Source organism: Meriones unguiculatus, chromosome 7 (genome assembly GCF_030254825.1).
Source record: "Meriones unguiculatus strain TT.TT164.6M chromosome 7, Bangor_MerUng_6.1, whole genome shotgun sequence".
Classification (NCBI taxonomy): Eukaryota; Metazoa; Chordata; class Mammalia; order Rodentia; family Muridae; genus Meriones; species Meriones unguiculatus.
The window spans coordinates 88461999-88476515 of record NC_083355.1 but is presented as its reverse complement, the minus strand read 5'-3'; the positions used below and the strand labels follow the sequence as shown (position 1 = coordinate 88476515).

At 44.8% G+C, this 14517-nt stretch overlaps 1 protein-coding gene across 1 annotated transcript; it reads right to left on the bottom strand.

Annotated features, from left to right (window-relative positions):
- Positions 1 to 5340: 5340 nt before the first annotated feature.
- On the bottom strand, positions 5341 to 14136 carry LOC132655346 (alpha-1-antiproteinase-like). Its single transcript, XM_060388349.1, has 5 exons — positions 13497 to 14136; positions 7417 to 7484; positions 6390 to 6526; positions 6150 to 6297; positions 5341 to 5535 (listed from the first exon to the last, which is right to left on the bottom strand). The coding sequence occupies exons 1-5, from the start codon at positions 14134 to 14136 to the stop codon at positions 5341 to 5343; spliced, it is 1188 nt and encodes a 395-aa protein (XP_060244332.1).
- Positions 14137 to 14517: the final 381 nt, after the last annotated feature.

Here is a 14517-nt window from a genome sequence, read left to right as displayed (position 1 = left end):
GTTGTTCAGGGGCCTATGAGACAAGCTATGTTCTTGAGGCATTTGTAGCCATTCCCTACGGGTTTCAGACATCCAGCTCTCTTTCCCTGACAGGGCAGAAAAAGTAAGGCCCAGAGTATTCAGCAACTTCTTCAAGATCACTCAGCCAGGAGAGTGGCAGCGGCTGGCATGTGCTCCCTGTAAGCTAAGGCAGTCCCCATGGCCCTGCCTCCACTGAGCATGGAGCTTGAGCTCAGAGCTGGGCACAGAGGACAGCAAGAATTTGGCAGTTTCATTAAAGTATATGATGATGCCCCCTGGTACCTCAGCAGTCACTGCCAATGCCCTGTCCACCTGCAGTGAGTCAAGGAGAATCCAGACTCTCTAGAGACACATAATTGTGCAGGATATGAAGAGGTGAAAACAAATCTGGGTTTCAATATGGACTGTGACACCAGCCATTTTGTGACAACAAATATTTAAACTTCGCTAAATCTCACTTTAAACAGGGTTGTTGTGGAGAGTAAGAAGAATTAGAGGTGATTTCAAACTTTCACCAAGCTATGACCTCAGGGCAGTTCATGAGGGAGGAAAGAGATGGGTTTTTCAAACCCCTAGCGCTCAACACTAGTGGGGGTGGGGGATAAAGCAAAAACAGAATTTGGGATTATGAACCCATACAAGAATGAGTGAGAGGAGGAAACAGAAGGCCATGAAGGTTATCTAGAGCATTCCCAGGCAGAGATCACAGATAGCTGGCCCCTGGGCAGGAGGGTGGAGCCCAGAGAGCAGAGGGAAGAGGACCTCACACTGAGCTCTGGAATTTAGATTTGAAAATCTAGAGATGAAAGTGATTTGGTCTCTTCTATGTCCTTGAGGCTCATTGAACCCCAAAGCCTACACTCTTGGTGTACAGCTAGGCCTGGGTTCTGAAAGGGGCAGGAAATAAGAACCCCCAAGGCAGAGCAAGTGCAGGGGAAGAAGAATGGGGTTCCCTGACATGGATCCTCTGAAGTGAGTATCCAGAGGAAGGAAACTCACTGGCCCAGGCTGAGGAGGCGCTTCAACAATGAACCAGGTCAGCCTACCCAATGTTCCAGAGTGTCCCTACTAAACTCTGGGCATGCAGAATGAGGTTATTCTTATATCCCGAACTTATGTCAGGAACTACAGCTGGTATCTGCTTCCCGCAGTTGCCAACGGTGCTAACCCAGGTTGAGAGGCTGATTGATAGCACCCAGCCTTCAGAAAAGGAAGAGTCTGGCCATGGACTTACTGAGTTGAGTGCCCTGTGGCCAGTGGGAGGTTTGTGGGTAGATGTGCAGTACTGGCTGTTCCTCATATGTCCCTTATCTTGGTGCTTTATAGGGTGACAGAGGGCATGAGATACTTGGTCCCAACGTGCCCTGGACCCTCTGTGATGAAAAACAGCCTGGGGCAGCTTGGCCAGATGATGGTGTGACTGGAGGGCTGGGCTATTCTTTGCAGAACTGACCTAGTTCAGTGTAACCACTCTCATTCCTCTCTGGAATGAGATAGGCGAGGGAGACTTTGGCCATTGCAGCCTACCTCAGATAGCTACAGAAGGGGGCCATGGGGCCATGGGTCATGCTGGACAGTCCCCAGTACACAGCAGTGATGGCCACTGTGAAGTTCTTGACCTCTTGGTCCTGAGATTTCAGTGTTAATTACACTCACAAAGGCACCCAGTGATACAATCAGGATTAGTATGTCCACGCAGGGATTTGGTCATGAATGTAATTTCAAGGATCCCCATTGAAGAATGGCTGGGAGAGTACATGGGCAAAGGCAGAAGAGGCAAGTTCAGGACCATTCTTCAGAAGGTGTGAGCAGCATAAGGGGGATTTCTGAGAAAGGAGCCATGTGAGAGTATTCATGGAGGCACTATGTATGGCTTTTGATACTCCTTTGAGGAAGGACCCCAAAGGCACAGAGCCACTGAGGAACCTATGTCAGCTCACACAGCCTTTCCCTCACATTGTAGCCTACATGGCACCTCCTGGCTACCTCTGTCCTTTCTGGGGAGGGGACTCGATGTCTCAGCTATGCCTCCCCATTCTGACTCAGTTTCCCTCTAAGAGTCCAGAAGGACCTGCCTTTGTCCCTACCTCACAATGGGTCTCAGTGAGGCCCACACTGCCAGTCAACTCCCAGCACACAGGCTCACCCTTGATTCTCACGGTATTTCCCTTTCACGGAGTGAGGGAGCAGGAAGGCATGGCTTGGTCATCCCTCACTGAGCTCCGAGTTTTCTTTGTGTGCCTCCCTTTCATCTCTCTGTCACAAAGCAGAGAAAGACAGGCTCTTTACCCATAGGTGGACCTGGATTTGGGGTACCCAGGACCCCTGAAGTGGCTGCCCAGGATTCCCTTTGTTCGTGTTAAACTGCCAAAACACTTCTGGCCACAGATCTTCCTGTCATGTGAGTGATACTGCTTTTCCAGATCCACGTAATTCGCATCACTGGCTTCTGTCCCGATTTCACAGGAAAACCCTTCAAGCCTGTTCTAAGCTGAAGCAGCCGGGTCCTCAGGGGTGCTCTGGGTGGGGAAGTGTGGAGTGCTGCTCTGCTGTGTGAGGCAGGTACCATGGAAGGTCTAGGGAAGAAGATGTTCCCACACAGCAGGAGCCTGCTACTCAAAGCTCTAGGTGACATGCAAAACCAGCCCCAGAGGAAAACCACATGGGCTTGAAGGAGCAAAGTCACAGGGGCAGGACGGCCCAAGCCCATATGCCCCTCAGATGCCAGCCTTTGTAAGATTCAGCGCTTGCTCGGCCGGCAGCACTGGAAGTGCGTGCAGCACAGAAAGTGTTAGTTCTCACTAATTCTCCCCCGTCTCTCTTTATCACTCTAGAACTAGGACTGTTCACCCTATGCCTGCTTCACCATTGTATCTTGAGTGTGCGTCATTTATTTTGGCCTTTTGTGGGGGATCAGCTCAGTTGCCCTAGAGTCTCAAATGAGAGAATGGGCTTAGGCTTTGAGCAAAGCTTGAACAGTTAAGGCTTTGTAGATCTTGGAGGTAGAATAAACACATTTGATTTGTCAGATACACAGACCTATGTCTGCTTGGCACAGAGTCCTTGGCCACCTCTTTGCTTGACCTAGTATTCTTGTGACAAATAGTTAATATATATATTTTTTTGATTTACAAAAAAATGACAGCTTCTACCAACCCCAAAGCTAAGAACATCAGCAGTTAGCACTGAGGCCTGTAGCAGAGACTCCATCACTTTGCTAAAGCTTTTGTTTCTGATGTTTCCACCAAAGATCTTAAGAAAAAAAAAAAAAAACTTGATGTATTTCTTTCTTTGTTTTGTCAGTATAAAAAAAAAAGTATGAAACTGTTTCCTTGTTGAAACATGTTTGGTGTAAGCTGGCCTGGATGCTAAGGCCACAAGCACTCCTATTTGACTCCAGAACAGACTCTCCTTCCCTCTGAGGTGAGAGTTGTGCTTTTGAGTTAGTGGTTAGAACAAACTGCTTGGAAACGCTCAGTCAATCCCTGCTGACCATCACAAACTCTACCATTTTTCTTCTTTTTCATCAGAGTCAAGATGTCTTCAGAACAACTTAGGATCCTAGCTACTCCCTAGAAAGGTTAATTTCCTGTACCTTAAGAAACATAGGAAAAGGAAAAAATAAAGAAAAAGATTATTAGCAACTTAGAGCCAAGAGAACTTAAAAAGATTGGGCAGTATGACCAGGCAGGATTCAAACTTGCTTTGCGAGGATGGTTCAATATATACATATGCCTTACATGCTCCATCAACCAACAGAATGATCAGCACTAGATCACCATCTTGGTATGTACAGAAAAAACATTTGATAAATGCTGCATCCATTCATAATTGTCTTAGTCTTCTCTTGTTGTGAAGAGACTCCATGACCAAGGCAACTCTTATAAGAGAAAGCATTTAATTGGGGCTTGCTCACACTTTCAGAGGTTAATTTGTTACCATCATGGCCAGGAGCAAGGTAGCAGGTAGGAATGGGACTGGAGAAAATAGATGAGATTTATATTCTTATTTGTATGCAGAGAGTGGGTGGAAGGGGAGGGAGTCATAGGAAGGGAGGGAGGAAGAAAGAGAGAGAGAGAGAGAGAGAGAGAGAGAGAGAGAGAGAGACTGGGCTAAGCATGGGCTTTTGTAACCTCAAAGCACGTGGAATCTGGGGCTAAGCCATTGTTATCTGTAGTCTTATTTTCCAATTCTTTTATAATTTTTCAAGATTTGTGAATCTCACATCATGCCCCCCAGTACCAATCTCCCTCTTCCTCCATATCTGCCCTAACCCTTGCAATCTACTTCCCCCCAAAACAAATACAAACAAAAAAATAAACCAAAAAATATCTCATGGATGTTGCCGTGCATCACCATGTGTCACCCAGTTACCCTTTGGCCCAAACAATTTACTTGTACATGTTCATTGCAATGAGTCCTTAGCCTGGTTCAGGGCCTCTGGCTTCTGCTACACCATCAATATAGGATCCCCACTAGGACTCCTCTGGGATACCCTGTTGTTGCCCTTTTCTCATGGAGATCCTGATGCTTTGGTTCTGCAGGACTCGTCTCTTAGTACACTTCAGTAGTTCATAGACGGGGTAGATGTTGGGGTGGGCCAACTCAAAGCACTGGAGCTGGGCCTGGATGGGAGCTGGAGTGGTTAGCCCACCAGCTCTCCAGCTTTGCCCACGTGAGGGATGAAGCCTCCAAGAGGCAGGGCCACCAATTCTGTGCTGCCTGGTGGGGAGGCGGGGCTAGATGGTTCTAGAAGAGGGGAAGAGCTACTTTTCCTAGCCCTTCTAAGGACCTGTAGATGCATTCATGTACAAAGGGCATATGACTAGAGAGGACAGAGGGAGTGACTTTGGGCCCAGTGGCCTTATTGGCTTGAGAAGAAAAAAAAGGCTAAGGTCTAGAGACCTTCCTGTTTATTGGAGGAAGCGTATATCCCCTCTGGCAGGGAAGGGATGACAAGGACAGATATTGGGGCCCTGCTCCAGCCTGAGGGAAGAAGAGCTCTACCATTTCCTCTATCTGTTCTCAGGAAACTCCCGGTGAGATGACACAGTACACCCAGAAGGGGACATGACCCTCTCTCCCTTCAGTGCTGGAGTTGTGACATCACAACGATCTCCTAAACACAGATGCAGGGAACCCTGAGATGTCCTATGATCTGCAGTCCCCACCTACCTCATGGAGTAGAGGAAGACACAGACACCACAAGGAGAGGGCTTTGCTGGTTGTGCCCAGGCATGGGTGAAGCTATCCAATGTTTAATGTCAACAGGGAGGGGAATGGCTGGATCAGGATGGTGATGATGACTGGAATCTGAAATCAACTGTTTTCTGTAGGATTATTCCCTTTTCCCACAAACAGGATGGAATTGGTATATTCCTCTTTTATGACAATTACAAATGGCCTGTTAAATCTGATATCAGGAATTCCAGTCAATTCCATCTTACTCCAAATAGTGTTCCTTAAAGTACTTATGACGTCATCATCAAAGGTCAGTATAGTCTTGTGCACAGCCTATAGGGGGAGAAAGATGGAAAATTTGGGTATGTTATACTCACCCCAGGCTGAAGTTGGGATCCATGTGGATGCCTCATCCATGAAGAGCCTCAATGTGGTCATGTCTTATCCATTGCCACTTCAACTCTAGTGGTCAAAGAGGCCTTTTCCTCTGCATTCAGCCCTTTCATTCTTGGATGACCCTCTTCTCCACTCCTTTCATGAACCACCTCTCATAGCCTTGGATGTGGCATTTGGCTTCAGAGCCCCCCTCTTGTACTTCATTCTCCTGTAAACATGTTTTCTTTCCAGTGCATGCCAAGACAAAAGTTTTGAAGGTTATCTGAACCAATGCCTTTCTATATAAATATAGGTTAGTTGAGTCCCAAGGAATCAACAGCCCTGCGCAAAGATAAAATTAAGGGTCACTGAGTCCCATTCAAGTAGATCTTTATGATAGCATATGCTATCTTATCCTGCCTCTGTTCTCTGATCCTGAATTCACCATGGCACATCTCTGTAGTCTGAGTCTCTGTCCCTTATCGCCTTCCTCAGCCTCATGTCTGATCCATCCTCACATTCTGATCAGCGCAATCAACAGCTGAGATGCTGCCATTGTCACATGACCTCACCTTGCTGAGCTTCAGGGGCGCATCCTCTGTGACCCCTGAGAGGTTAGCCTCGTTACTGAAGATCTGGGTAATGCCCAGTGTGCTCAGAATAGTCTTCAGGTCATAGGTTGTGGACATAAGCAACTTGGGAAAGTGCAGGTCCACTGTCCTGTTATGCAGGAAAACATGAAAGAGTTACTTTGTGTCATGGTGGCATCAACAGTATGGTATCATTCTAGCACCTTCTAGAAGGCTACTCACCTTTGCCCAGGAAGCTCTCCAGTGAGATTCAGGTGTGTTCTGAGACTTGTGACTCTGACTTGAGATTCTATGACTCCCCATGCTAAGGCTTGGCCTTCAGTTTCCATAGATAAGGCAAGGTTACTGGAGGTTCTTTGCTAAGAGAACAAGCCAGCTGTCACAGTTCATCCTCACCCTGCTTGACTCTGCTTTCTGCTGTGTTGTGGGCCTCAGCAAGTTTGGGCTGGGAGGTGAGATAGAACCTCTGTCCCCAGTTCACCTCAGGCCCACTTGAGGTGTGTATCATTATTTTCCTAACCAAAGGAAGAGCCTGGCATGGATTTCCTGATTGAGCACAGGCTCACTTGATCTGAAGAGGGGAGAGGCTCATTTCAGAATTGTTGGCTCCCTGGGACCCAATAAACCTCACTGCAGAGTGACAGGGACAGAACCTTCTATACTCATGCCCTGAGCTCTTTGCAGCTGGTCCTTTCTTGTTCTAAGCCCTTCCTCTCTTGTCACCCATGAACTCTTCACCTTGACCTCCACTTCTGGCTGAGGCCTGAGACCTGTCTCCTCATTTTTTGTTTCAGCCATTACATGTGCTGTTGTTGCAAATCCTGTGCTGCGCTCTGGATGCTGAAGATGGAATGTGTCTGTACCAAAGAGAAGACTTTATTCTGAGCCTTGTTCCTGTCTCTGAGCCTCTCTTACCCCACACTAATGAGCACTGTGTCTATCTGTAAGCTCTGGCTGATGGATGGATGAAGCCCAGTCCTGAAGGGCCCCAGTTATGTCATGGCTCAGAGGCTGTGTAGCAGTCCCTGGCATCCTGGACTGGGAAATCACCTTGTGTCAATTAACCGTAAGATTTTTTTCAAAGTGTTTTTGAGCCAAGGTTTCCTTTAGGTTCTTCATCTTCTCTTGGTCAGGCAACATGAAGAAGGCAGTAGCACTGCCCGTATAATGCTGTACCATCACCCAGCTGGACAGCTCTTCCTCGAGGTGAAAAAAAAAAAAGTCTACCCTGGCAGTTGATCACGCTCACATCCTCATTCACATGGAAGTCCTCTTCCAAGATGTATTCATCCTCAAATGGTTTATCATACAGTTTACCTGGAGAGAAGGGAGGGGCATGTCAGCCAGTGGTAGGGTAAAGGGTTAGCTAAGTGTCAGAGGAAAGAAGTTTTGAGTGCCTTGTGAGACAGTCCCTCTGAGCCCCAGCTTTATCACCTGTAAAATGAGATGCCTATTGGGGTGCTTGATGCCCCTTAAAAAAATAGTCTGAAGCAGTAGGAAAAGACTGAGAGATATATGTGGGTTGATTTGTGAAAACCTGGCTCCAAAGAAGAAACCGTTTTATTTCATGTTTTTCTGGTAGTTCCCCGAGAATGCTGACTGGCGATGAGTGGGAAGAATCACAGTCTCCTATGTCGAATCTGGGCTTCTCTTCTTGGGTAGCATCCTATACCTTGTAAGCAGTGCTTCAGTCAGCATTCTGGGAAAAATCTAGTGGGTACCTTTAAATGTTCTTCTTAGGCCCACAGATAAAGTGCATGTGCCTGAGAAAACCCTCTCTCCTGTAAGAGTGTTCTCTGCCAAGGCTGTCAGAGTGGGCAGGGGCCTCCGGGAACCCTGCGCCTTCGTAGCTGCATTGGACAGACATTGAGCCTCCCATAAAGGCAATAGAGCTGGGCTCTCCTTGCGTTGATGCTTTCCTTGGTGCTCTGTGGAACACTGCTGTGCTGGGGAGCTCGGGGAATATGATAGAAAGGTGTAGCCATGGCCTTGACTCCCGCCCCTCACCCTCCTACAGGATGCTTCCCGGAGGAAGCGGAAGTATCTTTGGGATGTGGATTCATGAGACCCTGACCTACCACGCACTCAAAGACTGAAAATCAACGTTATTTGATCAGCTCTTTGTTTTTGGCTTTGGCCATTCCATTATGCTGTTGTTGAAAACCCTGTGTTGGGCTCTGGATGCCGATGGTGAAGTGTATCTATACCAAGAAGATTTGATTTTGAGCCTTGTTCCTGTCTCTGAGCCTGGGCCACACTGTGGTAATGAACAACAAGTCTAAGACTATCCATCATAGCTCTGGCTGATGGATGGGGTCCAGTCTTGAAGGGTCCCAGTCATGTCATAGCTCAAAGGCTTGGTAGCAGTGCCTGGATCCCTGGTCTAGAGAATCACCTAAATTAATAAATCTTAAGACATGCATTCTGTGTAGCTTGGTTAGGTAAGTGTCAAGACAAGCATTTGCACAAATTGACAACAATGTCATTGCTTTGCCTGTGGTAATGTTAGGACATTAACATCCCAATCATGTGACTTAGCTGTCATTATAGGGGTGAAGAGAAGATTTGAACCCAGGTCTTGCATACTTCATGCTAATTTTGTTCTGTTATCCCAGACTTTTCCAAATTAAGTTACTCAAAGCATTATTTATTCCATGACATCTACAGCAATTTGCAAGTATGGCTGACAACTAAGAAAATGTCATGTAGCTGGCATTCAGCCTTCTTAGAGATTTTCAGTGAGCCTTGCTATAACAGTGTAACAGAGTCCCCATGGAATTAAAATGTCCCTAGGAAACCTCATGTTGGGAAATGAGACTAGTTGGAAGCCCTGGTGTCAGAGGAGAAAGCAATCTTCCAAAAGAGGATTAATCTCAGTTCTGGTAATGCACCTTGAAGTCAAACCTACAATATATGTATTTCTTGGCTTTTGTCTCAGACACCACACAGGTAAGGCAAAAGAAAGATATAAAGTTTTTTTCTTCCTCCAGTTCCAGCCAAGACTTTCAATGGAATATTTCCTTGAATCGAGCTTTATCATTTATCCTTGAATCCTCATTTATAGCGTTACCTGGGAATAACGAAAACTAACCACATAGATAAAAGAAAAAAAAGGGGTTGATTTTTTTCTTGGTATTTACACTAGATAAGGTAAAGATGCTTGCCCCGAAAGTCACAGACGGTGAGGAGCACGTGACCGTTAGGGGGCCTGGGACTCACATTTGGGAGGTGGAGAGATATCTGTTGTGAAGGCCTCTCAGCCATAGAAGCTCACGTCTGAAGGACTGGCGAGTGTTCTGTTTCGAGGACCCCTCAGTCCATGCAGTGTTGTTTCTGGCAGGCGGAGAGCAATCTCTGCCACAACTTGTGGCGGATCCTAATAAGAACTTGGGAGCTGGTGGCCCTTTGAGTACTTCCCTGGAGTGTTTCCTGACTTGAGATCTGGGTCAGGTAATGTATGTATTCTGCCGCTGGCTTCTTCATTACGGCCTATCATCATCACCTACACATCCTGACCAAGACTTATCTACATGTCCTGCCTTAACTCAGCATTTTCTCTCTTTTAAAAGCTGTTTCTCCTGTCTGCTGTAATCTGCATGGTCAGTTTTCATATTCTAGAGTCCTGAATTTTAACTTGAATGAAAAAGGGGCACAAGTGCATCCTTGAGTGGACATCTGTAGGGGAAGTGCCTGTATGGATGAAGAAAATCCTCCAAAGTCATGATTGAAGGCATCCTTGATTTGTAAAGCCTCACTTGACCTATGGGACTCCCAACATCTTTAGGCTCTCTGCTCTGATGGGAGTGAGGGGCTCTCTCAGGCTGGACAGACACAGACAATATCCTTTGACTTACTTGTTGAAGGAGTTGGTCTGAATGGGGAAACAAGCCACATCAAAAGGACTTCCTCAGACAGACCTGCCCAACAGTCTAAACTGTAAAATATCAAAGAATGAGCAAAATGATCTTTGGATCTGGGGGCCTATTTCTATGTATGTATGACTACATGTGCGTGCAATTATCTATTCAACCTACATGCATGTGTATGTTTGTATGTTGTTCACAAGACACTAAATAAACTCCTGGTGAGGTGAGTTCTCACATCAAGTGAAGTTGTTAAGGTCTCCCTCTCCCAGAAGCCTTCCAAGTTCATATGACTTGGGCAAATCTCTGACAAATCAGTTAATTGAACTTGTTGTAGATAAATGGACAATGCTTTTATTTTGTTAAAAAATAAAGTAGAACTTTCATGATGACTGTCTCAAATGACATATTAAAGGACAAGAAGAAAGAAAACAATGAGTCAAGTGAGAAAAAAGATACAGGGAGTCCCATGTATAGGAGTTCTTTCGTTTGATGAAATAGAGTCTCACTGTGAAGCCAGGCTTGCCTGAAGCACACTGTAGCTAGGCTGGCCTTCAATTCATAACGACCCACTGGCCTTGCCTCCCAAGGGCACATATGTTTCTGTGCATGTGCATGTGTGTGTTCAGACACACCTGCTCACTGGTGCATGGGGAGGCCAAAGGCTGATTCTAGGATGCTCTCCTCTGTTGCCCTCCACCCTAATTTTAATTTTCAATTCTTTATTTTTGTAGTTATGTGTATATGTAGTCATGTCTCTGTGCTGGCTTGTGCCTGTGAGTGCAGGTGCCTGTGGAGGACAGAAGAAGGTGTCAGATCCCCTGGGGGCATAGTGACAGGTGAGAGTGAGCTGCCCACTGTGGATGCTGGGAAGCCAACTTTGGTTCTCTGCCAGAATTGCACACATTCTCAACTGTTCAGCCATCTGTCCAGTCCTTCCACCTTAATTTTTGAGACAGGGTCTCACACCGAACCTGGAGTTTGCTGGTTCATCCAGACTGACCACTAAGACACCTGCAATTATTTTATCTCCACCTTCCTTTGCTGGGATTATGGTCAGTTACCACTATGTCCAACTTTTACATGAGTGCTAAGAATCCAAATGCAGGTCCTCACTGCAAAGCTTTGCCCACTGAGCCGTGCCAGCCTATGGCTCCTTTTATATGTTAGACTTTTATTACTGAGAAAAACAAAGACCTAAAAAGAATCTGTCTGTTTTAGTGTCTTTTAAATGATTACCTTATAATGTTGGTTAAAATACATACATTGTTAAAATTATTGTATTATATTTGGCCTAGAGATGTCTGTAATCAGAAATCATCTATCTATCTATCTATCTATCTATCTATCTATCTATCTATCTATTTATCTATCTCTCCATCCATCCATGTATTTGTGTCTAAGGGCTTAATATGTTAAGTATATAAGCATATATAAGTATATATGCAAAATTCCTAAAGGTTCAAGGTTAATCTATGAAAGATAATTGGCCAGTACTGTCTTTTCTACACTGTGCTACCCCTGTACCTTAAACCCACAAGATGGTCAATAAGGCTATTGGTATTTCTACTATCTGAGCTCAGCACCATTCATATAGAAGGCCCCCTAATTCAAGTGGTTTGTTTGAAAACCCTTATTGGCATCCATTTGCTTCAGCACAGTCAGCAGTTCTGCTGTTGTTTACAGGAAACATACATTCATACTTGAATGAAAATCTATCAAGGCCATTCATTCTGCTTTCTAATCCTGTCTGAAGTCTAAAACTTTAAATATGTTAAACTTCACTTCAAAAATAAAAGCTAAATTAGTATTAAAATCACTGATTATTGCTGGACCCTCTGTGCCTTTCTGTTCTACCAGCATGGAAGGTTCCAAAGACTTAAGGCTTAGGAAAACACTTTACTAATCTACTCATTCAAATTAAAAATTGTCATAATGACAGCCTTTTCTGTCTTACACATACATGTTCCTGGTTCTACTCTGATTACTGTTTGGAACAGTGATAATTCACTATCCCTGAGCACTGCATTTCCAGGAGTCTCCCTAAACAATTGGACACTGGTTACCTGGGAAGTCCTGATATAATACTGTATGTAATAAAGAATAGATTTTGGAATAAATTTTGGAAATTGCTAAACTTTCTTTAGGGTTAGTTTGTAATTCCTCAGAAAACTATGGCCATTCTATAGGAGAACAGCTTATAAAAAAAATGCCCTAAAATAGGAAGTATTCTGAGAGCCTGGTCCAGCAACTTCAGAGTGAGCAAGCTTAAATTAAACTAAAAATGGACTTCTGAAGGACTCAGACAAATGCGTTTAGCCAAAAATGTCACCTGGAATTGACTCTTTGCTTCCCTTATACATTCTCCTCACTGCAGGATCAGATCAGACCAACTGGGGCAGTTATCACCTTGGCATTGACAGCTACAGCAAATGAGACCAAACCACAGCGTTATCAATCAGCCAAGTGTTCAGAGAAAATTGTATGGAGACAAAGAGAGAGAAATTGTTAGAATAAAAATAGAGTCATAACCAACCTGGTGCTACACCAACTCAAAGGATCATGAGTTTCAGATCAGCCTGGGTGACACAGAGAGACCCTGTTTAAAATCAAATCAAATCAAATCAAATCAAACAAACAAAAAACCCCAACATCCAAAAGGGAGTCACTGTGTAACAAGTGGGTCTAAGAAAAGGTTGCCCTGAATGGTGCTAGAACTTTGGTTCCTAGTAGTATTCAGCCAAAGATTACATTTAAATACATGTATATCTAGGGGATTTCTGCTCAAGTCTAACAATACATGGGATAACATCCCAAGTCCCTTAAGTCCCTTGCTGAAGAATGAGCAAGGAAGAGTTGTTCCTGTGTGCCTGGGACACTAAGGAATTAAAAAAATCTCTAGGATACCCCATGCTGGGAGGGAAACTTACCCATAGCCCTGACAGTTTAAAAAGAACCATGTTCCAGGAAAAGAGTCAGTGTCAAGGTTCTGATAGTTACCGCAGAGCTAACTGTGTGCATGTGTAGTTTTTTTTTGTTTTTTTTTGGCTTTTGTACCATCATTATTATAAATCTCAATATTACTACTAGCAAAGCAGAAAGAGAAGCTTTGCCCCCCTAGTTTTGATAGAAACTGATTTAAAAAAAAAGAGGGCGGAGGCATTTTTTTTTTTTTATATCAATTCCCATCTCTTAGTGTTCCAGTAAAGTTGTGAGCAGTGGATTCTGGTACCATTAAGACAATGATGGTTCTAACTCAGAGGTGATGGTGATCTGGCTGGCTTTAACTCTTTATTCCCAACTTTATAGGTTTATAGATGTTATTGAATTATTTTTGACTGAAGAACTGAAGACCATATTGAGATGCTCTGCCCTGCTATATTTTGGTATGTCAAGGAAGGATTAAGTACTGGAACACACATTTGGGTTTCCTGGGGGCTGCCTAAACCTGGTGGTCTCACCTTACCTTGGAAGAAGATGTAATTCATCAAGGCAAAAGCTGTGTCTGTCTTCAGATCCTTGATCAATCCCACTATTTTCCCTTGGGTTTCACCCTGTACATACTCGTTGATCTGATTTTGGGCTCTTTGCGTGTCACTGAAGTTGACAGCAATGGCTGTTGAGTAGTACAAACCCTTGACATTCTTCACAAACTTGTCTGTAAGCTTCAGACTCTGGGCAGTGGATAGGCTGCTCTGCATTGTCAGCTGTGACTTGTGGTCTGGCAGATAGAGGATATACGTAAGTTGCTGGAAGCATTCGTGGATGTACTGCTCAGGTGTTTCCGTAAGGTTGAAGTCCAGTCCTTCCAGGATCTGGCTGTGCATGTTGGGTTTTGCCCCCAGCAAGAGCATGAAAGAGGCAGCAACAATATTCACTGGAGAGAATAAGATGTTGGTATCTTTTGCCCAACTACCAGACTTCCGATACAAGGTGAAGGTCAACTGGATGATGCTGTAGGCGATGCATTGGCAGCTGAGAAGCTCCTGATGTTCATGGCCATGTTGTTCCACATCAATCTCCAGGGGATCTTGAGGCTGGGAGCCAGAGAAAAGGCAGCACAGGCCTGCTAGCAAAAGGAATCCCTGGGAGACGGAGGATGGCATTGTTCTGCATGACAGAGATGGAAACACAAGTCCTAAGTCAGGGCCCCTGATGATTGCTACAGGTAACATTCATGTGCTCGACTGTTCCAGTTATTTTGCACACCATTTGCTCTAATGAATGTGGTTTTCTCCTTCAAAAACGCCTTAGAGTCTAATCTGTAGCATGAGCTGTTAGGAGATGGATAGACTTAATCTAACTATCATGTTTAGAATTGGGGCCTGAAGGGATATTGGAATTAGACAGGGTCAGCCGGTCAGAACCATTATTGAATTCTAATGACTATGTAGTGAAAGAAGCAAGGCAGAGATGATACAGGTACATTCCCAATCTCTTGTTGTTTCACGACTTACACCACAAGAAGAATGCCTGTGAGAAGAGCA